The sequence below is a fragment of the Microcaecilia unicolor genome, chromosome 3 (assembly GCF_901765095.1).
Source record: "Microcaecilia unicolor chromosome 3, aMicUni1.1, whole genome shotgun sequence".
In the NCBI taxonomy this organism is placed as follows: domain Eukaryota; kingdom Metazoa; phylum Chordata; class Amphibia; order Gymnophiona; family Siphonopidae; genus Microcaecilia; species Microcaecilia unicolor.
The window spans coordinates 300,846,434-300,871,997 of record NC_044033.1 but is presented as its reverse complement, the minus strand read 5'-3'; the positions used below and the strand labels follow the sequence as shown (position 1 = coordinate 300,871,997).

The 25,564-nt window shown below is 41.3% G+C and overlaps 1 protein-coding gene across 2 annotated transcripts in view; it reads right to left on the bottom strand.

Moving 5' to 3' along the window:
- Nucleotides 1-273: 273 nt before the first annotated feature.
- SMARCD1 (SWI/SNF related, matrix associated, actin dependent regulator of chromatin, subfamily d, member 1) overlaps nucleotides 274-25,564 on the bottom strand; it is a 42,870-nt gene continuing 17,579 nt past the window's right edge. Inside the window, exons 3-13 of one of the 2 annotated variants that reach the window (XM_030198227.1) lie at nucleotides 22,586-22,628; nucleotides 21,946-22,068; nucleotides 21,358-21,480; nucleotides 20,458-20,574; nucleotides 12,080-12,226; nucleotides 10,689-10,850; nucleotides 10,122-10,219; nucleotides 4,912-5,047; nucleotides 4,339-4,461; nucleotides 4,032-4,133; nucleotides 274-2,817 (exon numbers count right to left, since the gene is read on the bottom strand). In XM_030198227.1, the coding sequence (XP_030054087.1) occupies nucleotides 2,764-2,817; nucleotides 4,032-4,133; nucleotides 4,339-4,461; nucleotides 4,912-5,047; nucleotides 10,122-10,219; nucleotides 10,689-10,850; nucleotides 12,080-12,226; nucleotides 20,458-20,574; nucleotides 21,358-21,480; nucleotides 21,946-22,068; nucleotides 22,586-22,628 (1,228 nt within the window). In that variant the 3' untranslated portion in view covers nucleotides 274-2,763. The remainder of the gene's footprint in view (nucleotides 2,818-4,031; nucleotides 4,134-4,338; nucleotides 4,462-4,911; nucleotides 5,048-10,121; nucleotides 10,220-10,688; nucleotides 10,851-12,079; nucleotides 12,227-20,457; nucleotides 20,575-21,357; nucleotides 21,481-21,945; nucleotides 22,069-22,585; nucleotides 22,629-25,564) is intronic. The other variant, XM_030198229.1, reaches the window with a different exon arrangement.

Genomic DNA, 25,564 nt, shown 5'->3' with positions numbered 1-25,564 from the left:
CTAATATTACATTTTGTTAAAGATCAGAAACTATTCAGTGTGACACATATGCAACAACAGAAGAAATCAGGAGGTTAAAACTTTTTCACATCGCTGTATACACACAAACATAATATACACATTCCAGGTGAAATGGGAAAAAAATGTATTTTGTGTTCCACTAATAAACCTAGTGAAGTAAACCTAAAAATCAAAGGCTATTTTTCACCATAGACACTTTTTAGCAATTAAAATGCCCACCAAAATCAAAAGCAGTTAAGCCATGACAGGATCTGAGATTAAATAATCCATTTTAATACAGGAACTTGTCTTTGATGTTAAAATAACTGGCCTTAAAGCTAACAGGGGTTTTCTTGCACAGGTATACAAACAGCCTTCATCCTGAAGATGCTTTTATTAAAACTGGGTGCAATCTACAAAGATACAGTACAAAAAAATTTGGTCCATCAAAAAAACATAATATTCCATTAATAAAAAGTTATTCTGCTGAGAGCTCCATCATCATTTAGGTGTACTGAGGATGCAAAAAGGTGGGCTCACTTGAGGAATCTGCTGAGCAGGAAGAAACTAAGCCTGGGATCTCCAAGTTTTATAACTATATGAAGGATACAGCTGTGGCAAGACACAGCTTAATTCATCAGGAACTGGACTCAGGAGAAAGGATTAAAAAATATCAGTACAACACATTTGTAATGAAGATCACAAAACCTCGTCAGTCTTGGAAAAGTCATCTCTGAAGTTTCCCAGACCAAGTTTTGGGGAAGTGAGATGTCTCAACAGCCCAATCACAGAAAAGCCAGGTTTCATATCATTTCAAAAGAGGGACAAGCCTTTAGAGTTTCCAAGATGGGTTCAATTATCCCAGGATATGTGATAAAAGTCTACCACCCCAAAAGCAGCATATGGTTTGAGAATGAAGACCCGAAAAGCCCTTGCAAATCTTAATTTGAGCTCTTCTCTCTCCCACCCTCAGCAACCCAAAGGGAAAACCATCAGTATGTAATCTTGTGCAAAATCTGTGGCAAACACTGCACCTCTTTTCTTATATGGGGTTACTTCCTGTGCTGGAATGCCGATGAGCCTTGGTCTAAAAAGGACTTTTGGGGGGGGGGGGGGTGGGTAGAGTGAGTGCCATTCTTCTCGTCCCATTTCTGATGAGAAACATGGAATTGGTAAACAGGTTCCCCAAGATAAACCCAACAGCTACCAGTCCTAATCCAATGCTAGCTCTCTGCCCATCAAACCCTTCTGCCTCACTACTGACCCAAAACCTCTATGGCATTCATCTTAGAAAGCATTAACCTCTCCCCAGGTTTAGTACGGTCTTGTCAGAAGACATCAACAGTTTCCATACTTACACCGGCATCACAAATTCTACACAAATATCACACATATGTTGGAAAACTATGCAAAAAAATACACCAAACTAAAAACTAGCTCCTTTGGGTCACAAATAAAGACATACAAAAGATCCATTCCCTCTGACTTTCTTCTGCAAACTAATAAAGTTCCCAGCATGCCACCTGGGAAGGAGATTCAACAAAATAAATCCCGATAGGAGAGATATAATATATCAAATATAATCAAAGAGAACCAATCCATTTTAATAACTGCAGTAAAAGAAAAAAAATCTTTTTTTTTTTTTTTTTGATTATAGAAAGGATATTGAGTAAAAAGTTTCTTCCACAACTTAAGAGCTTGAGTTCATAAATCGGCTGTTAAATGGGTCTTCTGCACAACTCATTTATATCATCATGCCCTTCAGTGAAATGTGAATGTGAAATATCAAATAAGTGAAATTGTGTCACTCAAATTGAAACATTCTCTCTTACTCCAAATTACAAAATAATAATTCAGCCACAAAAAAAAAGAGAGACCAATTAGTTCATAATTTCAGTGCATAACGTTGCATGTAAATACACTTGGGATAAAAATAGCATTGCAGTTGTCCTACAGAGTACTCTGCTCAAGAGATTCCTTCCTTAGAGACAACTGGCATCCAATGATGCTCCTCTCACTTTATAACAGTAGTGGATTGGTTCTCTTTGATTATACCTGGGAAGGAGAGGCATACACTTCAAAGAACAGTCCTGGTTCTCTTTCGCCCTTTGTGGCACCTCACCATAAATTAATTGTAGAAATGTTCCAATGTGTACACAGCAGCACTGAAAGAGGTTAAGGGGCACTGCCAGCACTCCCCAGACACCTGCCACAATCACGCCTGGATGCAGCTCCTGCTTCAAGGGGTACCACTCAGTCTCCAAAACTTGAATCAGGGCTACCTGGGGGCATTCAATGAACAAGAGCCCTCACAGGAAAGTTTTAGATACAAAGGTGGGATGGTCACTGAGCCTCATATGTAAGAACTAAATTCAAAGTTAAATACAAAAGATAAGTTCAGTTATTTCTGTGTGGTAGTAAATCACCAGCCTGGTTTCTGTTGAAATCCTTTGCTTCATTTTGAATATTTATTGAACTGGGGCGCTGCAACAAGAACGAGGACAGGCATCAAGGCTGGAAAGGTAAAGACTTAAAGTGGTGCAGCTAAGAGGAACTCATTGCTCGCAGTGGCACAGAAAGAAGCTGTGGACTCCTCCTTCAACACTCAAGTGTTTCATCACCATGGCCTGTGGGTGTGAGCCAATGTACATGATTATCCCTTCAGGCAGCTGCTTTGAAAGTGCATAGAGCAGCTACTGTCCATGAGTCCTTAAAACTGGAGTAGGAGAGATTCAGCGCTCAGTCCCTGCAACGTCCTCTACATTATGTGTTGCGAATTCCTAGTGCTTGTTCCAGCTCCTGTCGCCTCTGCTGCACCTGCAGAAGCAGCAATCAATTTCCTGCAGTTAACAGACTGAATGGCTTTATAAAGTTTCCACACACACTATACCACTACAGAACAGGGACAAAATAGGCAAGTTTCCTTCACATACACACAATCCCACAATAGAACAGGCAGCAGTGTAAACTTCACACACACACACACACAGTCCCACCACAGAATAGGGACAGCACAGGAAAGCTTCCCTCACACAAATAAACAGTCCCCACGATAGCACAGGGACAGCACAGGCAGCAGCAGTGCAAACTTCACACACACAAACATTCAATCCCACAATAGAACAGGGACAGCACAGGCAGCAGCAGTGCAAACTTCACACACAAACATTCAATCAATCCCACAATAGAACAGGGACAGCACAGGCAGCAGCAGTGCAAACTTCACACACACATTCAATTCCATGATAGAACAGGGACAGTACAGGCAGCAGTAATGCAAACTTCAGACACACACTCAATCCCATGACAGAACAGGGACAGCACAGGCAGTAGCAGTTCAAACTTCACACACAGCCCTGCCAAACATGGACTGCACAGGCAGCAGCAGTGCAAATTACACACACACACAGCCCTGCCACAGAACAGGGACTGACAGGCAGCAGCAGTGCAAACCACACACATAAACACACAATCCCTCGATAGAACAGGGGAAGCACAGGTAGCAGCAGTGCAAACTTACCTCACACCACAATCCCACAATAGAACAGGGACAGCAAAAGAAGCAGCAATGCAAGCTTCCCTCACACAAACAGTCCCACCACAGAATCAACAGATACATATATACATAGGTATACATATGACCTACCACAGAAAAGGTTCTGTGGTGGGTCAGTGTGTTTATGTATACCTATGTATATATGTATCTGTTGATTCTACAGATGGCATGATATTTTTTGGTAGTCTTCATTTCAGCATTCATACAACCTATTAAATGACTCTCAATCTAAACAGACAGTGGGGTGCAACTAGATCCCTGAGACTGTTGCTCTCAGATGAGCTGCTGGTTCAGTGCTTCCTTATTCCATTTCCCATATATCTTACACCTGAGAAGTCCCTATGATGGCAGGGAATAAGAACTCTGCTGCAAATGATCTAAAGCTGCCAGTGATGTCTTCTATAGCTTAATTTGTACTGACTGTAACATTACAGCACTAAGATTCACCGCCTCCCTGAACCACCTCCTTACCTACCTTTGAGTAAAAGTATCTGCAAACAGCCTCCTGAGCCCAGGGCTGGAAATAGAATTCGGCTCGGCGTTCTTCTTCCGGGTTTCCAACCACATCAGTCATGGTCTGGAAATGAGTAATATTGATGAACAACTAAGTTACAATGTGTATGAGGTTTGTTAATTATTTCAAGAGTTCTTACTCTGCCGGGTGCATATGCTCAGCCATTTAAGTGCTCCTCCCCAAAGAAATTACAGTCACTTCTTGCCTTCCACAGAAGACAAAAGATGGATGTTCAGGAAGTACCTACCACCCAACCAAATTCCTTTACCTTGAGGTCTCGGCACTGGGATTGCAGCCAGTCATTGATGAAGCCCTGAGGGTCTCGGGCAAAGCTCAGCATGAACTCTCTCTGTGTCTTTAGCTGGTTAATTGTTTCTATCGTCTCATGGATCTGCCAGTGATAAAAAAGATACAAATATGGTATGGGGAGAGAATCTAGATGCTTTTACTTAAAATATTTAATTCTCTAGGGCAGCGGTTCTGAACGCAGTCCTTGGGACACACCCAATCAAGTCAGGTTTTCAGGATATCCACAATGAATATGCATAACAAATCTGCATGTACTGTCTTACGCATATTCATTGCAGGTATCCTGAAAACCTGACCTGCTGGGTGTGTCCTGAGGACTGGGTTGAGAACCACTACACTGGGGAAAAGCTTTTACAAGGCAGTCCACATACTTCATAGTCGGCATAAACCTGTGAATGTCTCCATACGCCTCTGCTGATGTGCTCATGGGATCACAAATCTTTTCAGCAGTTCAGAGAGCGTAGTTGATAATATAGTCACAGCACAATGACAAATAGGCAAGACGGCTGGGCTGAGGGATCATTGCTCCTACCTTGTTATCAAGAGCAGCTATTTCCTGCTGACTAGCCGTGGAAAGCAGGAAGGAGTTCATTTGGGTCTTGAGCGTGTCGTCCACTTCCACATCTATGTCGTAACAGGCAGTTTTCTTCTGGTCATTTGGATCAACACTAGGCAAGCCGCAGAAAAAGAACAGATAAGGCTAGAAAGTGTTCCAGGACACACCAGTAATCTGCACTATCCTAGGACTTTTACAAATACTGCATTAGGAACACAGTGGGGTCAATATTTAGCAGGAGTTAACCGGGTAGGAATGCCTGCTGACCTGCTCCTGGCCAGATTTAACCGGAAAATGCCAAATTATCCGGTCAGAGCACCTCTGCACTATCAAGGCCGTGCTGGGGCAGAGCAAAAGCAGAGTCAGAAGTTATTTGGGCACCGCCAATATTCAGCACCAGTGCCCAAATAGCTCTCCGGGCAAGTGAGGTTGCAGAAAAAGCTGTCCTAACTAGCCTGGATAACTTCAAGCTAGAGAATGACGCGGGGACAAAGTTGGTCCTCTTCCCGCGAACTCTGCCCCCCCCCCCCAACAAGCTCTGTCCCCATCCACAGAAGCCTCAAACAGTTGATTTTATATTTAAATCTTTTTAGCTTCAAAACTATATTCTAATAAAATGTAACTAAACACTGAACAGAAAGCGCAGAAAATAAAATACAAAACATAAATCACTGACCAGATGTTGCAATGGAAAATTATTTGGATTTTGCTCACACCTTTTTCAGTGGTAGCTCCAGGTGAATTACATTCAGGTATTTCACTCTCCCTGAAGGGCTCACAAACTAATTTTTGTGCCTGAGGCAATGGAGGGTTAAGTGACTACCCAATATCCCAAGAAGCAGCAGTGGGTTTTGAACTCAGCTCCTCAGTCTTTCCACAACTCAAGCAGTTAACAAAAAAGCTTCTGTATTCAGGTATATCTTCTACTACAGCAAAGGAAACAAGATCCCAAAATGACATCTGTGGCTGATCCACAATGCAATAGTTACAGTAGCAGTTCCTAATTAGTTTTGGTAGTTCAAGAGCAGAAAAACTAAGAAAGCAGTATTTCAGCTTTTAAATAACTATATAAAAAGGGTTTTTAGTTTTAAACACATGAAGATTTAGAAACTCAAAATAAGTAAAAACAAACCACAGAACCTGGGCATCTGAAGGTTCTTCATGTTTAGAAATAGTTAATAAACACAGGATAACTATACCACTATAAACAAAAATAGGTTTTCTAATAAATGAAAGCCATAAACTAAGGACTTTCAATTTCTTTATAGGACAGGGAAAATATTTCTGAATGGTGTACCTGCTCATATGCCACAGGGCCCTATTTACTAAGCTGTCAAGGTGGAAATTAGCACAATTTAGCAGTTTTATCACTGCGACTAGAAGTTAGTCTGAATACTTTTATGCTTCACTTATATATTTTAGCATTGTTATCTATTGACCTTTCTGTCCTGACCCGAGGAAGGGAATTTTAACAAAAACTGTTTTGTTAGTCAAATTAAAAAGATGTCACCTTATATTATTTTATAAAACTTTATTTTTACACCTTAACTAGGAAAAGGAGTATGAAGTGGATAGGGCCTGCACAATTAACACATATTCAAAAAATATAATGAAAAATATATATGTATATTTTCATATTAAACCAAATGGCAAACTGCTCAAAACACTCCCAATGCAGAGGTTTTGCCTTACCAGGCAGTAACTGCAACTCATTAGCTAAGTTACTAAGCTGGCCCCCAGAATACCTTTAGGTTTACCGAGCAATCTTTACCTGGGGTTTGTTGCTTGGTCATACCTGTTCATAAGTTGCCGAGTCATTTTGTATCAAACTTTATGAAGCAAATATAGGTTCCACTGGACAACCTCTTCTGATCAGACAGCAAGGTGTAAACTAAATAGAAGCCTTCCCTAACGAATAGCCTCAGCATAATTTTTAATCATAAAAATAGTATAAAAGTCAATTAGGCCGCTTTTTTATAGCTTTTAATTACATGCATTTGGTACCAAACTACCGAATCCGAAGTTACAACAATTATGACAGAAAACATTAGTAACACACTTTACTCTTTAAAATGTAAGTGCTCCTACTTCCTCAACCAGTGCATTATCCAATGTAGGTACTGTAGTAGCTAGATACGAGAAAGGGCTGTCCAAGACAAAAGGCTATTATATGCCTTTTGTTTGTAAAGAAGAAAACTCAACAAAGCATGAACAATCACTTCAACTTCTCGTGGTGAATTGCACAAAGCCACAGCATGCTTCATGCACAGCACCTTCCAGACACAACCCTGCATAAAACACAAGCGATCACGGTGCACTCACTAATGTGAAGCGCCTAATTGTGAGGATATCCTGACAGCAGCTGCTCGAGCTGAATGTTTTACCTCTAGCACTAATCAGTGGCGGCTGCATTAATTACCAACTTCCTGCAGATGCCTTGAGGCAGTCCTTTCTTTCAGTTATGCTGATGACTCTCTGAGCTGCCCTACTGTGTTACTCCTGTCCTGAACCAATGGGAATTGGGAATAAATTGGAAAAGACTCAAGAGAGGCCAATCAGGGATCCTCTCTTAGTGATGTCACACTGTGGTGGGCTTGCGTCATGTGTGTGCCTGCCCTGCACGCTAAAGCAGCCTGGAGGAAGCGGAGCGATCAGCCGACAAGTACTAATGAGTCAATGACTTACTTGAGCACTGCAGAACGGATGGGGAAAAGGTAGGCGTCTGTTTTACTGCAGGTGCAGGGTTATTATTGCTCCTGCAGGGTGGGGAAATAACCTCTTTTTACACCCGCAGTATAACTTTAAAATTATCTCCCATTCCCACAGTTTTACTGCAGATTACCGTGGTTTACAGTGTTTACCCGCTCCCGTGTCATTCTCTACTTCAAGTGGTCACTAAAGAACCAGATATCCATCACTGGTACATCCCATTGCTGAGTATCCGGGCTTAGAAACAGTTGAAGTGGCCAGCATTAAAAAAAAAACCCCAAAACCCTGTGCTTGGCACTTTTGCGGCTATTTATTATTTGTTTTAGAGGTGACCCCATTGCAGACATTTGAGTTCCTCTTCAGGCAAAGTTTGTTTATATATTTTGCATATATGGTGGGACACTGTTATACTAAGGGGCTCAGTTTCAAAGCACTTAGAATTATAAAGTTCCATAGGCAGTATCTGGTGTTGAAAGATGGTATCTATTCATCCTCATGGAAATCCCCTTGTGGGGTACCTCAGGGCTTTCCTATTTCCCTTCTTCTGTACAATCTTTATATGAGTTCGCTTGGACGAATCTCGTGGAATTCTGGTAATGTTTTTATATGCTGATGATATTTTTGTGTTGATTCCCAAAAGTCAAGCTATGGGTTCTGTTTCTTCTACTATTAATGAATGCATTAATAGTACATCTATTTAGGTACATCTAAAACAAAATGCTCAAAAGACTAGAATTTTATGTTCATGCTCAATATGTCTAATATTCCACAATCTATACAAAATTAGTGACGGTATTCAATTAAATATAGAAAGGGTATCAAAGGTTTTGGGTAGAGAGGTGTGGTAGCCGTGTTAGTCCACTTTTAAAGGTAATCAATAGAAATAAAACAAAATAAAACATGGAAAAGAAAATAAGATACCTTTTTTATTGGACATAACTTAATACATTATTTGGTTTGGGGGATATTGCTGAATTCTTCGTGGGCTATGGAACCTCAGATTAAAAATTTGGTCAAAAAATCTTACTTTAATATGAAGCAGCTATGTTTTTTATATCAGTTTTTGAGAGACCATTTTAGAATTATTGTACAACTCTCAATTTTAGAATTGCTGGATTATTGTAATTCTTTGTATCTAGGTATAATGGCTAGATTATCTTATAAAATTCAATTGATTCAATATTCAGCTGCTAGACTTATTTTTAGCAAGTCCCGAAGTGACCATGTGACTCCTTTATAAGGGAAGTTGCATTGGCTGTCGGTACAGGCCAGGATTCACTTCAAGGTGTTATGTTTAGTTTTTAAAATATTGGAAGGAAACTATCCTGAGGGCTTGTCTTACTCTTTCAACATGTTTTGTTCTATAGGGATCACTAGGAGCAGGAATCAATTGTTGCTAGCTGTTCCTACGATTAGGTATGTTAGATTTAAGGCTTTATTTTCTCATTCTTTTTTGTTTTTGGCAGTTCATTTATGGAATAATCTTTCTTTAGAATTGTGTTTGATAAAATGTTACTACTCTTTTCACAAAGCTCTGAAAACGTATTTAAGATCTTGTGTTAATATTAGTTTAATTTTAGATTTCTAGGTTTGTTTGAAATTATGTAATTTCCTGATATGTCTTTATCTGTCTCTTTTTTCTATCTTCCCTTGAATCTCAATTTGAGGGAGTTGACGGGTGATAAGACTGTTATAACATATTTATATATATATATATATATACATACACACACTTTGGTTCTTTAAAGTGGTTATTGAACATTATGTCAATGCAAGTTTACTTTTAGTCTGATTTGTGTTTGTTCGAGCACCTCTGCTTGATTTCTGGGTGGTGGGGGCAGGTAGGGGAGGGAGACTCCACTTTGCTCTGTTGTGCATTGTTATGTGATATTTGTGGGGTTTAATTATGAAAATTAGTACATAAGTATTGCCATACTGGGATAGACCAAAAGTCCATCAAGCCCAGCATCCTGTTTCCAACAGTGGCCAATCCAGGTCACAAATGCCTGGCAAGATCCCAAAGAAGTACAAAACATTTTATACTGCTTATCCCAGAAATAGTGAATTTTCCCAAAGTCCAATTTAATAATGACCTATGGACTTTTCCTATAAAAAGACGTCCAAACCTTTTTTAAACTCCGCTAAGCTAACCGCCTTTACCACATTCTCCAGCAATGTGTGTTATGTTACTTAATTTCTTGAGACAGATGGTAGGTACATGGCTGTGGTACTGGCTTGTTTGTAGCAGCTATTGCTATTTGCTATAAAGATCTGGTAATGTGTACATATACATACTCTAATTTCTTTATTGCATCACTTATGCATTGACTTTACTGTGTTATGTAAATCCTATCTGCTGATCTGTTGTACTTTAAGCACCTAATAAACAGATGTTATAAAAAAACAAACCCTCTGATCACTGCGGGCTGAACATCAGGCAGCGTATAAACTAAGAGGCATCAGTGCCTGGGGCTCACCTAATCACATGATTGATGATAATGGGTTCAGGAGGCATGAGTAGTGCATGCAGCCTTTGAGGGATCTCCGAGAACTTCATTCGCTGGGATTCAAATATCTGCAAAAGAGATCTGGAGGTGAGATCAAGGTGGGTGGAGACAGGTGAACACAGGAAGAGGTGGGGAAGGGGTGGAAACCAAGACAAAGACTGATTCACACTGGCCAATAAAGGCCAACAAAATGTAGCGAATAGAGACTAACATAGGAAGATGCTAGAAAGGCTTGAGAGGTTATAGAAGAGAGATGTTGCTGTTGATCAGAACAGAATGTCCTCACTGTCATTACCTTGTTTGCAGGGATGGAGTGTACAGTGCTGAGGTGGCAGGCAGTCTATTTAGTTTCCTCTTATTGGTTTTCACTACTTTATAATAGATTTATGACCCTGTTTTATCATTGTTGTGTTGTTAAACTGTATTTTTATTGCCCTAATTTTTTTTTAAGACAGTGCTGTTAATACATCTAAATTAATACTGCAGCTCTGAAGTTTGCTAGTATGAGACATGCAGTATGGCAAAAGCTGTTCACACCTGCTGAAGGTATTTGTCACAGATCACAAATTCTCTCTCATGAGGGTCCTGCAGTTTGTGGGTCTTTATGTACTGCCAGAGTGCCTGGATAATCACGGGACGGGTCTGAGTATGAATCCCCAGGAGGCGAGCTAGGCGAGGGTCCAGCTTAAACTGAGGTGGCTGAGGAGACAGAGAAAAAAATGGCTGGTGATCAGGTGTCAATCTGCAGGAAGAAAACAAAAAACCCACATGTGGACTACACACCTCAGAAACCAGGATTCAGTCAATAGTCAGAATTCTGCAATTATGAACAGTTATCAGAAACAGGGAACTGACACAGGATGGAGTAATGAGGAGGAAACACTGAGAAACTGTACCAGGAGGAGGAAGCCAAATCCACAATTTCTAGGCTCTGGAACTGTTTCAATCAAGTTTTGCTTATGAAATTACATTACTCCATAGACAAGCAGGATGGGTAAGCCACACACTAGTGAAATCATCCAAATGTGCCATGGACTGCAGCGTGTGGCTGACTTATTCTGCTATCCACAGAAAACCTCAATTAAAGGTAAATAACTTTGCTTAATCAGGCACCAGGTCTTCTGACCTCCTGATGCTTAATAAACAACTACAGGGATTTATAGGCATTAGCCATGAGCAGGTAGGGCATGACAAGAAAGGTGGCATCTATCAGGAAAGCAGGAAACAAAATCAAACCAATAAAAACAGCAAACACTAAACTTTCATCTAACAGCCCTCTCATGGTTTCAAGCTTTATTTTCATTTAATTTTGATCCACCTGCAACAGATTATTGAAATAAACATTTTGACATGATACAATAAAACTCAAGTGCACCAAATCAGGGCCATTCTGAGTAAATCTTTCATATTCTTTTCCTTCCTTGGTGATAAAGAGCACAGCAGCTCCTAAATGGGTATCAACCCAACAACAGAGAATCAGAAAACAGTAATGAAAAAGTGCTCCCCCTCTCCAAGAAAAGCAGCAAAACTGGATTTATTGTGCAACTTTTATCAAACGTTTCTGGAGCATTTCAGGGTCAGGATAACATGCTGAAAGCACCGTCAGGCTAGTGGAATCTTATGAGTCCTTAAAACACACAGAAAAAAGGAGCAGGGGGATTGTGTATATGAACTATAATAGAAATATTATTTCAGGGGGGGCACAGACATCGATAAAACATAGTAGGGTCCATAAACATATTAAGCACAATTTTGCAGATAGATTTTACACTTTCCCCAGGCACTATTAAATAAAACGTAACTAAGGGAATAAACAAGACAGCCTCTTCCTACAAACGTAAGACAAATGAATAGAAAGTCTTGCTCCTCAGGACTGTGAAACTATTGAGGAGATAAGTGACACCGGGAACCTCTTCTCCTGCATTTACCGTGTTACCCACAACGTCCTTTCTGCGAGCGCGCAGCCTGGGTACCTGGTAGTCCAACATCAGCAAGACGGTGCAACGCACATTGACATCTCCTGGCCGCTTCACCTGGAAGCCATCCGTTTCCTGGGTGGTGGCGGTTCTGTGCCACTGAAGGAGACAAATGAACAAAGGGTAAGGTCAGCAACTGGAATTCAAATTGCAGCAGGTACATAGGAGATCCTAGTTCAAACCTATGGACAACAGCAGGGCCAGTGAAGGCTCCTAGCAATGCAGCAGGGTTTCTCAACCCAGTCCTCAGCATACAACAAACCAGCCAAGTTTTCAGGATACTCATAATGAATATTCATGAGATAGATTTGCATATGGTGGAGGAAGTGTATGCAAATTTATCTTATGCATATTTATCGTGGATATCCTGAGAACCAAGCTGGCTTGGTGTGTTCTGAGTATTAGGGTGAGAACCCCTGCAATACAGGATTCCAATAGGTACAGCAAAAACAGACAAAACACCAGCCATTAAAAAAAGTCATATTCTCATCCCTTTGTGGCTGGGTCCTGCAGCATTTCTTATAAGTTTTGTTTATGCTATTGTATTAAATGACCTAACAGAGATACAAGAATTAAAGGGGTAACTTTACAACTGCCCTCATTAGTGAAAGATGCACATGGACTTTGCTGGACTTTCAAAGTAAACTTGCGCATATGCTTTTGCTTTGAAATTATCCCAAGAAAACTACCAAACATATTTACATCTTCTTTTGAAAATTCAACATTGTACATAGTTCCAACCCCTGCTCTCAGAACCCCAAAATGGAATTACATACATACGTTTATCCATGGAGAGAGTGATTCTGTAACAGGGCGACTGATAGTATCCTATTCTATAAAGAAACATAGATGCCTACTTTCCTTTGGAGTGGAGGAGTAGCCTAGTGGTTAGTGCAGTGGACTTTGAACCTGGGGAACTTTCCCACTGCAGCTCCTTGTGACTCTGAGCAAGTCACTTAACCCTCCATTGCCCCCGGTACAAAATAAGTACCTGAATATATATATATATATATGGGCTTATTACTGTACGCTGGCTGCAAAGAACAGACTATCAAAAAAACTCCAACAGCCCAGAACACTGCCGCCAGACTCATATTTGGAAAAACTAAATATGGAAGTGCAAAACCCGTAAGAGAGAAACTTCACTGGCTCCCAATTAAAGAACGTATTGCGTTTAAGATCTGCACGATTGTACACAAAATCATTCACGCAGACGCCCCTATCTACATGCTAAACCTCGTGGACCTACCTCCCAGAAACGCAACAAGATCATCCCTCAAATTTCTCAATCTGCATTTCCCCAGCTGTAAAGGACTAAAATACAAGCTGATGCACGCCACTACCTTCTCTTACAAGAGCACGCAGATATGGAATGCACTACCTACAGACCTGAAAATAATTGATGAAATAACCAACTCTCGCAAATCCTTAAAGACATATTTCTTCAACAAGGCCTACAAAAAGAATTCATAGCTGCACTTATCCACCTCACCAACCCACTCAGCTACGAAAGTCCACCTCAATACTTACCCGCCTAATCACTTCCTTCTTTCCTCCCTTACTCAATATCTCTGCACATTACTAATTTTTTCTGATATTCTAGAATGATATTATCATAACAAAACTATGTAAGCCATTAAAAAACTATGTAAGCCACATTGAGCCTGCAAATAGGTGCGAATATGTGGGATACAAATGCAATAAATAAATAAATAAACCGCTTTGAATGTAGTTGCAAAAACCTCAGAAAGGCGGTATATCAAGTCCCATTTCCCTTATAGAACACTAAACTGGTAACATACATGCTTAAAAGTTAGGCATGAGCACATATAGCAGCCATTCATTATTTATTTGTAACATTTATACCCTGCACTTTCCCACTCATTAGCAGGTTCAATGCGGCTTACATAGTAAATCAGGTTGACAAAGTAATACAGAATGGTTGCAGCTGTAATATAGTAAGTAAAGAGGTGGTCATTTATATGTGGTAAGATGGGCAAGGAAGGAGGATGGAAGAGGTAGGAGAAAGGGAGGAGGGTGTGTATTGGGATTAATGTGTTATTTAGTATGGGAAAATATAAGGGAGGGGTAGGAAAAGGAATGTACTAGATAGTGTAGGCAGGGTAGGAAGAGAGATATACTAGAAAGGATTAAATAGGGGAGCATGTTCCAGGTTCTGTTTTCATAGTCTGATCTGGTAGTGCAGATGGACTTGTAGTTTAAGTCAGGAAAAATTAAAGTCTTACCTGCTAAATTTCCTTCCTTTAGTCTCAACAGATTAGTCCAGAAATTGTGGGTTATACCCATATGCTTGTAGGTGGAAATAGAGAGAACTGAACTCTGCCATAAGAGACACTTTCCAGCTGTTCAAATCAGTGTATCGATAGCAAAGCAGTTGGACATTATCAATAAGCCTCTCCTTCCTCCTTTAGAGCAACATGTAGAAGAAAACTTTCAGGAACAAAAGAACTACTACTACTACTACTACTATTTAGCATTTCTATAGCGCTACAAGGCATACGCAGCGCTGCACAAACATAGAAGAAAGAACTATTTAACTTCAGTCCAGAATCTAAACAAAGAACCATAACAAACACTGAGAACCACCAATGTACAGGAAGGTCAGGGTTCTGGATTGATCTGTTGGAATTAAAGCAAAATTATCAGATAAGACCCAATTTCTTCTTACTTAGAGTCACCAACAAATCAATCCATAAATTGTGAGATATAGAAAAGCAGTCCTTAGTTTGGGTGGGAAAGAGAACCTCTTGCTAAGAGAATATAAACCCCAAATGCACATACTTTCTAGCTGAAATGTCCAGTCTATGATGTCTAGAAAAGGTATGTGTTGCTGATTTGCAGATGTCTTCCATGGATACTGCATAAGATTCCACCCAGGAGGTAGTACCCCTCTGGTAGAATGAGCTGTAAGAGACAAAGGTGACTAGTTTGCACACTAGGATGTAAGCTGCGGAAACCATTTCTTTCAACCACCGAGCAATAGTAGCTTTAGATCCCAGAAAGCCCTTTTTAGATCCAGCAAAGAAAACAAAAGTTTGTCTGATCTGCGAAATTCATTAGTGATTTCCAGGTACCTGAAAAGAACTCTATGAACATCTAGCAACCTCATAGTCCTCTCAGTGGGAAGAAGGAAGAATTCAAGACTGATTCAAATGAAAAGGAGAAACAACTTTCAGAAGAAAGGAAGAACTGTACGAATAGAAACTCCAACCCCAGTGAAAAGAAGAAACAGTTCTCTGCATGAAAGGGCTTGAAACTCAACTATTCTAGCAGATACAACAGCTACGAGGAAAAGAGACTTAAGAGGGCTTCTTTAAAGGATCTCACACTGATGAGGCTAAAAGGGAGACTTCTGAAGTGCTTTAAGAACTAGATTAAGGTTGTATTCTGGGCAAATCTAACGAAAATGGGACAGTAATCGATTATCCCTCCCAAGAAAAACAGATAGCCAGGTGAACTGCTCAGGGAGTTTTAAAGACGCCCCCTGAAACAAGCCAGAGCTGTAACCTACTCCTTAAAAGAATTTAAGACTAGACTTTTCTTGAATCCATCCTGAAGAAAAGCCAGAATATTAGTCAGGCGAAACACCCCCTATCAGAACATAATTTCTCTTAAACTCTCTAAAATCTAGCATAAGCTACCAAACGCTTCCTGGCATGAAACAAGGCTGTAATTACCTCCTCCTCTGGGTTGCCTTTTTTTCTTAGTTTGTTCCTCTCAAGAGCCAAGCTGCGACTGGGACATGTATCTAGCATGCAGTAGGCAGAGGAGAATTTTCTTAACACTTGTGCTACTAGCTAATTTGTGGTTTGTGTGATGGTGGTCCACGTCCTGTCTGCTGGGGCTTTTTCTGGAGAGTGATCAAGTTCATTTATGAGGGTTTCAAAGTTTGTGTCATTTTGTGTTAGACTATTCCTTAGGTTTAGGATCTTCTCTTTGAAGAATCTGACGAGTTCGTTTTGTACTGGCTGCGTTTTTTATTACGGTATTCTTAGAAATAAAGGAAAAGTCAGACTAAGTTAGAAAGAAAGGTATCTTTATTACTCACAAGCACAGGATCAGATATCAGTAGCAAGTTGTGGAAAATAATAGCAAACTTACAAAATCTAATATCAGTAGCTCTGGTAATTATAAGTAATCAGACTAATTATATAAAGAAAAGGAAAAGAGAAAAAGGAGGAAGGAAAGTTTATTCCTCACTGTCATACAAAGGTCACAGAACAGAGAGAAAGAAAAGAAGAAAGAAAAAAATGAACGAAAGATTCTTAGTTGCAAAGAATTAGTTCTTACAAGGGGGGGGGGGGGGGGGGGGTGAAGGACACCCCCATCGGGAAATAGGCTGTGGGCAAGGATATGAAACTTCTCTTGCCAGTCGGACTATTTCAGAGTCTCTTTAGATGAGCAGTTACTTATACACCCTTCCCATCACAAAGGACCACCTCATATATCACCCAATCAGCAATCCTGCAAGTACATAGGAGTCCTGTGAAAGGGCTTTAGTGTCCTTGCCACACCTCTGCTCAGCAACAAACAGTTGGGATGTCATGATAACAGGGGTCTTGTCAGTTTGTTTCTAACAAGACAGTTGGTGGGGATGTCATGGCAATGGTCTTTGTCAGTTTGAGGTGAGCCAGAAATTCCTGTCTTGCCACTATCAGTGGAAACTCACAGAAATAAGAAGACCCAAAAGACCAGAAAATTCCACAACAGTTTGTTGACGGGGGATCCTCATTCGCTGTCATCAAGTTTTATCTAATTTCATTGTGTCTCTGTAGTCTGAGCCTATGTGTTCTTTATAGAATTTCTTTTTAGCCTGTCTCTTTGATCTTGTACATTTCACGCATCCCTCCACGCAGTTTTGTTTGTTTCATTTTTATTGTTCATCCATGCTCATTCTAGTCTTCTGCAGTGGGTTTTATCCACTTTCTATCTGGTTTTTGTTTTCACTGGGCTAAGACGTCCATTATGTTAGTGCTCCTCTCATCCCATTCTGATAGGAATTCTTCCATGTTAGTCATTGGTGACCATTGATCTTCATATATGGCTGTCCCAAATTTGGTTGCATCAATCTTTCCTCGTGATTTGTATGGTTTTCATGTTTGTGGGTTCTTGTGTTCTTTCCAGTAAAAGGTCAAAGCTTAGTTTGAAGTGGTCAGATCATGGAGTTTCTGTCCATCTCAGGTTCTGTATTTTGAAGTCGTTGTCCTGTGAGAATGTATAAGCTAGCAGGTCCATGGTATGACCTTTGACATGGGTGGTGGTCACTGAAAGTCCAATAATTTAAGACATTTGTCGCAGTCTTTTGAACTCTCTGCTTTATGGTTACCTAGGTGAAGATTCATATCGCCTATTAACATGGAAATGTGTTTAGCTACACATATGTTGGATATAAACTTCATGAAGTTTGTTTGAGTTGCTTTCCAGTTTCCTGGGGGTCTGTAGAACAGGATGCAACACAACTGATTGAGTTTGGTCCTTGATTTTAATTGAGGCGATTTCTGCTTGCAGTGTTATAGATTCCACTATGGCTTCTACTGATAGAAAGGATCTGTAGATCAGTACAATTACCCTGCCTCTTTTCCCGTTTCTGGTCTAGTGCAAGATTTTAAAGCCTGGCAGACATAGATCCAGAATAATAGGGTCTTCTTGTTATGGATCCATGTTTCGTTGAGGAAAACCAGACAGAGGTCTTTGTCGGTTATCTAGTCTTTTATTGTTTCTGATTTGATTACCACTGATCTGGCATTAATGTAACCCACTGATATTGGTAGGTAGTTATCCTCTGGTAGTGTGACTGTGGTCATCTTTGTTAGTTGATGTTTATTTGGGTTTCTGTGTTTGTTAGTTGCCATTCTGGTCCTCTGTTGTGTTTGGACTTTGATTGAATGGTTTTCATTTTTTTTTTTTTTTTTTTAGAGTGACCCATCCTACTGTTTGGGCTATGCCTGGGAGGACGGCAGCTCTTCCTATTGGATAACGCAGGTTCCATAGTATGGGTATTATGCCAAGTACATTAATGGTGCTTTATAAATGATCATTTCAAAATACTTCTTCCTCCCCCCCCCCCCCCCCCCAAAAAAAAAAAAAGCAACAAAAAAGGAGCTAACACCCCAAAATTGCAGACTGGATTGCTCAAAATACATTGAAATTGAACCCATCTAAAACCACTGCTATGGGTTTTTTTTCCCTTCCCAGGTTTACCTCATGTTTTGACTCTCCCAAAAATTCAAGGTATCATGGTTTCACTTAACAATGAAGTTCAAATTCTTGGAGTAACTATTGATAATTGCTTAATCTTTACTATTCACATTCCATAACAGTTAAGAAATCCTTCTTTTCGTTAAGACAGATTCGCTTAGCATGACCTTTCTTTGATACTTCCTCTCTCCGTTTATTGGTTCACTCTTTGGTTCTATTGCATATTGACAATTGATAACTTTGTTTTGTTTGGAGTTCCTCAGGACCAAATCTGTCTCCAATTGGTCCAGAATATTGCAGTTAAGTTGATTAATGGTGTCTCTAAATTTCAGTGCTACTCCTTTTCTCAAGAAGGTACACTGGCTTCCAGTTACTTATCACATTCAATATATTATTCTACTTGCTTTTCAAAATCTTTGTCTGGGCTTGTCACAGTTTCTTTATTCCTTATTCCCCAACAAAGACCTTTTACTCATGTCAGCAACACTTATTTGTCATACCATCCCACCCTCGTATTCGTTCTCATCTGGCACACACTTCATGTTTTACTGTGGCAGTACTCTTCCTTTGGAACGCTATTCCTCTTCACTTACGTTCAGAGGTGTCTCTTACAAGGTTTAAAGCTTTACTTAAGGCTTATTTCTTCACTAAAGCTTTCCTATAGGTCAACTATTTACTTATCGCCTGCTGTGCAGCCCCCAAGTTTCAGAGCCCTTGATGCATCCTGTCCATTTATGCTTTTGACCGCTCCCCTTCCTCATGTGGTTTAGAATAATTTAATTCCTATCTCCCTGCATATTTTAAATCTGTAACTAGGCCTCTATCTGTAGTTTTCCTTTATAATCCCTGCTTGTACATACTGATTTTATGTAAACCACTTAGTTATTTTTAAATTGGCGGAATATTAAATAAATGTGTAATTCCAGTACTGCACCTTAAGAAAGTGCTCACACCAACACCCAGACATTTCTGTAGCTACATCTGTGCTCCCAGACTTGACACTCTCATGCATCAATTGAGGTACACATCCACGTCAGGCATCATGCAGCACTCTAGCTGCAGCATATCTCTTGGATACTGAGACAAAACGAACACAAATCTCAGGCAATTATAGCAATTCCAGGAAGGCCCCCAGCTGTTTGCCCCACTCCTTTATGCCTCCAGTTCAACTAAAACCCGTACCAAGATAATTTTCACCTACACCAGGACTTTCCCTCTACTCCCGAAAATGGCAAAAGACTGAAAAAAGATTAGCCAAATCCACGGTCTATGTCCTGCAAATAGCGAACTCCAGCATCGTCGCTCACTTTATTGTCACAGGGTGTGAGCAAGGGTGCTGTGTAACATGGGGGGGGGGGGGGGGGGGGGGGGGGGGGGGTGGGGAGGATGACATCTTGACTGGTAAGTTGAATACGGTCAGCAATTCTTGGGGATGATATGTGGTTATAACCAAGACTGCATCATATTTGGCTGCCTATATGGTTGGTAGGGTGGAGACCTGACAATCAGCATTTAAGTATGGGCAACTGGGAACTGCAGAGTGGCAGGTGCGGCTCTGGCCACCATGCTGGGCAGACTGGATAGACCGTGCAGGTCATTATTTGCCATCATTTACTGTGTTTATACCACTCCCCCCACCCAATGTAACAATCACAGATATTTCAGTATGGCCCTCAGCCAGGGGCCACACAAAGCTCCTTCAGAAACTCCAAAATTATGGTCCCTAAGTCCAGCCACCAGGGGATCAGTTATCAATACAGTGGCTACAGCATCCCCAGGTGCAGAGGCCTGCTCTGGGAAATGATCCAGGGTCCCTCTGCATTTCTGTGTGCAGCATTGCTACTGAACCAACCGCATGAATATTGCTGTTGTGGAGCTTCTTTGAATCACATAACTTCAGGTATTTTGGTTTAGAAGGGCAGACTGGATAGGTTGTATGTTCTTTTTCTGCCATCTATTGTATGGCTATTCAAGGAATAGTTCACACAAAGAAAGGGATTCTGTGAGACCCCACCAGAACACCTTGCAACGACATCATCTCCCTTTCACTTCAGCACATCAGGATGCTCTCCTTCAGGCACTGCCAAAGTAATCCATATCTCACCACATACCTCCACTAAGTGATTGTCTGGGCCATACAGGTCCTTGTCAAGCTCGATCACCAGAGATTTGAAGAAAGAGGAGAACTTCCTTTTCTGTTTTGTGGCATCATATTTAGTCAAGGCTGTCTATAGGAAAAAAAAAAGACGACAATTACAAATACACAGTCACATCAGCCAACCAGCTTCAAAGTACTTACCAAGCCTCTGTACTAGATTCATACAGCATAGTAATAAAGTCACAACAAGCAAGCTGTAACATATCACATATGGAAAACTTAAGTTTGGGGAACTGAGGTGGTTAAGTCTGGACAGGTTTTACTAACATTACAAATTTCCTGTCAGCATTTTTAATTCAATTAAAAAAACAAACAAACAATTATGCCAACATACAAAGTAAAGCAAGCTAATGAAGTGGCCATTTTATTTAGAATAGTCTATAATGAAAAATTAGCTTCCAAGTTCTACTGGCACATACCTATGTCCTAATAATGACTGCTCTCCGAGTGGCCAGCCCAAAGGTGTTAGCATACTCCATGGATGGATATCATGGCTGATCAGATGGCAACCTTCTCCCTGCTCTTCAGTATTAATAGTGACCCTCCAAGGAGACGTAGAGAGCTGAGAATTCAAAGATTACCCTCAATCCCCCTGCCAGAACTGGCATTAGAGGATCGTAACCAGGGCAGTTTCCCTGGGTCCCCATGCCAAAAGGAGACACAAGTAATACTGGGCTGGAGGATTCCCTTTCAAAAGTTTCTGCCCCAGGCCGTAGCATATCTACCACTGGACCCACTCCCTGCCCTATAATTTAACCTGAGACCGTGGTACGGTCAGATTATTCCAAGAATAAAGGACCTCCCCAACAATACATTTTGTTTGTCTCAAAGTAATGACAGGCCTTGAACGTACATCCTCAAGGAGCCGTCCTTCCACACGAAGCTCCCATGATGCCACTGTCCCCTCCCCATCCTCAGCATCAGACTTAGCAGGATTAAAGGTGTTTGAGATAAAAATCCGTAGCTTCCTTTTTTGCTGCAAGAAAAAAAGTATCCCATAAATAAACAATGCAGATAATCCAGTTAGCCAGGTTTTCAACAATCCAGTCAGATCCTCTCTGATGCTAAGACAGGCCAGGGACACCGTTGAATGACAGGGCCTGTGGCACCAGCAGAGGGGTTGCAGAGAGGTGGGAGAAAGCAATGAGATGGCTGCAGGAGGGGAACATGAGGAGCAGAATATTTCTGGGTGCAGCGAGAAGTACAGGAGGAGCATTAGGGCTATATTAGACTGGTGTGTGCATCAACCATCTACTCCCAATGCTGAATCTCCCCCCCCTTTACCCACAAAACAAATGCAGGGGAAAGGCCAAGTCCGTTCCATCCCTGACAAACAACTGATATAATTTAGAATCCCTATGATTACTAGTTCCCTAGGACACCCACCAATAACCAGAGATTTCCCCAAACATACCTCTCCCTTCCCTGTCCTTGCTCTTACCTTGATGGGCCTCTTCAGGGCCTCCTGGATATCCAGCCGCTTCCGCATAATGGTCTGGTCCAATTTCCTCTCAAATGCTAACAAATCCATGTAGGCCTGAGATTCTGGAACCAGCTCACGGATCTATGGAAAGACAAAAGCCAGTCAAACAAGAGATCAATGACTTTTTTTTTTTTTAATAGGAGCTAGATATGGGTGTTACTGTATATTTACTTATCTGTACATTTTTATATTTTGTAGAGTTGGTAATGATTTTATATGTGTGTTTTTAATTATGTATTTATAGAAGCTATCCACCCAGAATTGTGGCTTTGTGGACTATAAATTATCTAAATAATGATGGTATATCAAATCCAATACATAAATAAATAAATGGTAAAGGTTTCTTTAGTGTACGAAAAAAGAAAAGTGGTAGGGGGTAGATTGTCTATCCAAACAGTAGGTTTACACAAAAAATCAGTTCCAAAGACTAGACATAGTCCTGCATTTCAGTGCTAACTGCACCTGCTTCAGGAGTCAAACAAGATATCTCATCCACTGGCTGTGATTTATGGTTAGGGGGACACCGGTTTGTTTTTGTAAAGGATTCTTTAGAAAATAATTTTAAAGGTGTCAGAATGAACTAAAGGAACCAACTCACCCTCTGAGGGAGAATCTTGTCAGCCATCTTCTTTTTTTTTGCACTGTTTGAAATAGAAAGACAGTAAAGTTTAACCTTTCAGGTAGTGACCCTGCTAGAATCTTCACCAACCACACAGCAACAGCCCACATGAGAAGAGCCAACATACCCCTACATGGGTTTCCTCAAGAGGGCAGGCCAAGGTGAGATTCAGCTGGCTTTTTCTAGCCCAGCTATTGTTCCTGGGAATTTAACCCCCCCCCCCCCCCCCAGCAATCAGTGGAAAGAAATAAAACCTTAAGGAAGGTTAAGTCTTTAAGTCTTAACCTTCCTTAAGGTTTTATTTCTTCACCACATCTAAGGGTGCTTCTATGATTTGGCAAGGAGAGGCAGTCACCTGAGGCATGAAATATTTGAAGGTACAGGCACATGCTGCCCCCCTTAAAAACCACGCCATTGTGCTAGCCATCACTTTGGTCTCAACCAGGCAGAAAAGGAGTCACATAAGCAACATACATAGAGTTGGGGGTGGGGGGGTGGGAAGGGAAGACTCGGAGCAAGCACAATGCTAGTGATCTTCACAGTCCCCTCTTCTGTCTACTGGAATGCTTCCCATTTCAAAACCCAAGTACCTGGGTAAGAGATTGAGGGGACCGGGGGAGACCGGTGGCACTGCATGTGCTGGTTCCCTGTGGCTCATATAGCTGGCTATGGAGATAGGAAAGAGGGAGTAAGAAGGAAGAAAGAGGAAGGTACGAAAGGGACGTGAGGGAAGAAGAGGAGAAAACTGGGTGAAGGGGAATGCATGAGAAGAGGAAGGAGGGTGGGAAGCTGGAGAGGAGAAAGCAAGAAGAAAGAGGTTGAAGGAGGGGGGAAGGAGTGGTAAAGAGAGGTAAGGGTGCTAAAGCGATGGAGGTGGAAGAGGAGAGTGACAAGAGAGATAAGGAAGGAGGAAAAGAGATGAGGGGAAAAGGTAAGTGAGGTGGGGAAGCAGGAGTGTGTAAGGAGAACAAAAGACAAGATAGGATAAAGATAAAGAAAATGCATGGGATGACGTAGTAATGAATTATGCAAAAGAAGAAAGATGGCAACAGGACCGAAAAATCTAATGGAAAGGAAGAGAGAAGCAAATTTAAAACTCAAAGAATAGAAGAAGGAAATTTAAAAATCAAACGGGGAACAGGAAACTTGAATAAAGGTTAGATCAATTAAAATCAGAAACCCAGACAAATGAATAAAGAAAACAAGAAAGAAACTAAACAAAGGTTTCAGAATAGTTTATTGACCAGGTGGAAGGGATAAAGCCAGTGTGGCAGGGACTAGGGAAAGTCAGTGGACATGAGATAAATCAAATCAATTCAATTCTTGTATACCACTAATATCCCCTTTCCAGGGTTCAGTGCTGTTTACGTTCTAGGTGAGACAAAAGTGATAATGTTAGTGTGAGGTATGAGAACAATTAGAGACCACTGGTGTAACGCGTGAGACCAAAAACGTTATAAGAAAGGATATTGGATGATATTAGGATGTAGAAGTCAATGGATTATTATGAAGCAGTCTTTGGGAAGAGAAAGGTTTTTAGTCTCTTCCTGAAGATAAGGAAGGATTGTGGTAGCCACATTAGTCCACCTGAATGCACAGAAATAAAATTAAAAAACTAAATCCAAAATAAATAAGGTGACCAGCTTTTTGAAGCTTATATTTTCTGTTTTTTGCCATCTTTAGCTCATTTTGTTCTGACCTGAGAAAGGAAATGTCAGCTCCTGAAAGCCAGTCAAGAAATATATTAAGCTAGTCTAACAAAAAGGTAAAATTATGTATCATACCTGATAATTTTCTTTCCCTTAATCATAGCCGATCAATCCATAGACTGGTGGGTTGTGTCCATCTACCAGCAGGTGGAGATAGAGAGCAATCTTTTGCCTCCCTATATGTGGTCATGTGCTGCCGGAAATTCCCCAGTATGTCGATATCAAAGCTCCATCCGCAGGACTCAGCACTTAGAGAATTACACCCACAAAGGGACACTCTGCCCAGCTCACCACCGCCGAAGCGGGGGAGGGGAAATATTCCAGCGCACCACCGCCGGGGCGGTGGGCGGGAAACCACACCCGCCGACGCGGGGGGAACTGGCTTATCCTGCTACCGCAACCGCGGGAGGAGCTGGCTTACCCTAACACCGCCGAAGCGGGAGGGATACAAAGCTATCCTACAGCCGCACGAAGCGGGAGGGAGCGCCGGCATAATTTAGTTTTCAATCCAGCCACCGCCGAAACGGGGGGAGAGGAAGCAGCAGCTCACTGTAACACAAAATCGTCTCAACTCCAAGAGACTTCAATTGGAAGAACTTGAACACGAAGTCCTCGTGAACAGGAAATGAAGACTGAACTTGAACCTGAAATATAACCAGAACACAAACAATACAGATATATCTGGGAGGGGCTATGGATTGATCGGCTATGATTAAGGGAAAGAAAATTATCAGGTATGATACATAATTTTACCTTCCCTATCATCAAGCCGATCAATCCATAGACTGGTGGGATGTACTGAAGCAGTACTCACCCAGGGCGGGACATGGAAATCCCTGAACGCAACACTGAAGCCCCAAACTGGGCCTCGGCCCGAGCAGCCACATCCAAGCGGTAATGTCGTGAGAAGGTATGAGCCGACGACCAAGTAGCCGCTCTGCAAATCTCTTCCAAGGAGACAGATCTGGACTCCGCCATCAAGGCTGCTTGTGCTCTAGTAGAGTGCGCCTTCAGCTGAATAGGCGGAATCTTCCCCGCCGCCACATAAGCTGACGCGATCGTCTCCGTGACCCAACGTGCCACTGTAGGCTTAGATGCCTGCAGACCCTTCCGAGGGCCTGCGAACAGCACGAACAGATGATCCAACTTCCGGAAATCATTGGTCACTTCCAAGTATCTGATGATGACCCGTCTAACATCCAGGTATTTGAGCGCAGGGTACTCCTCTGGGTAATCCTCCCTACGAAAG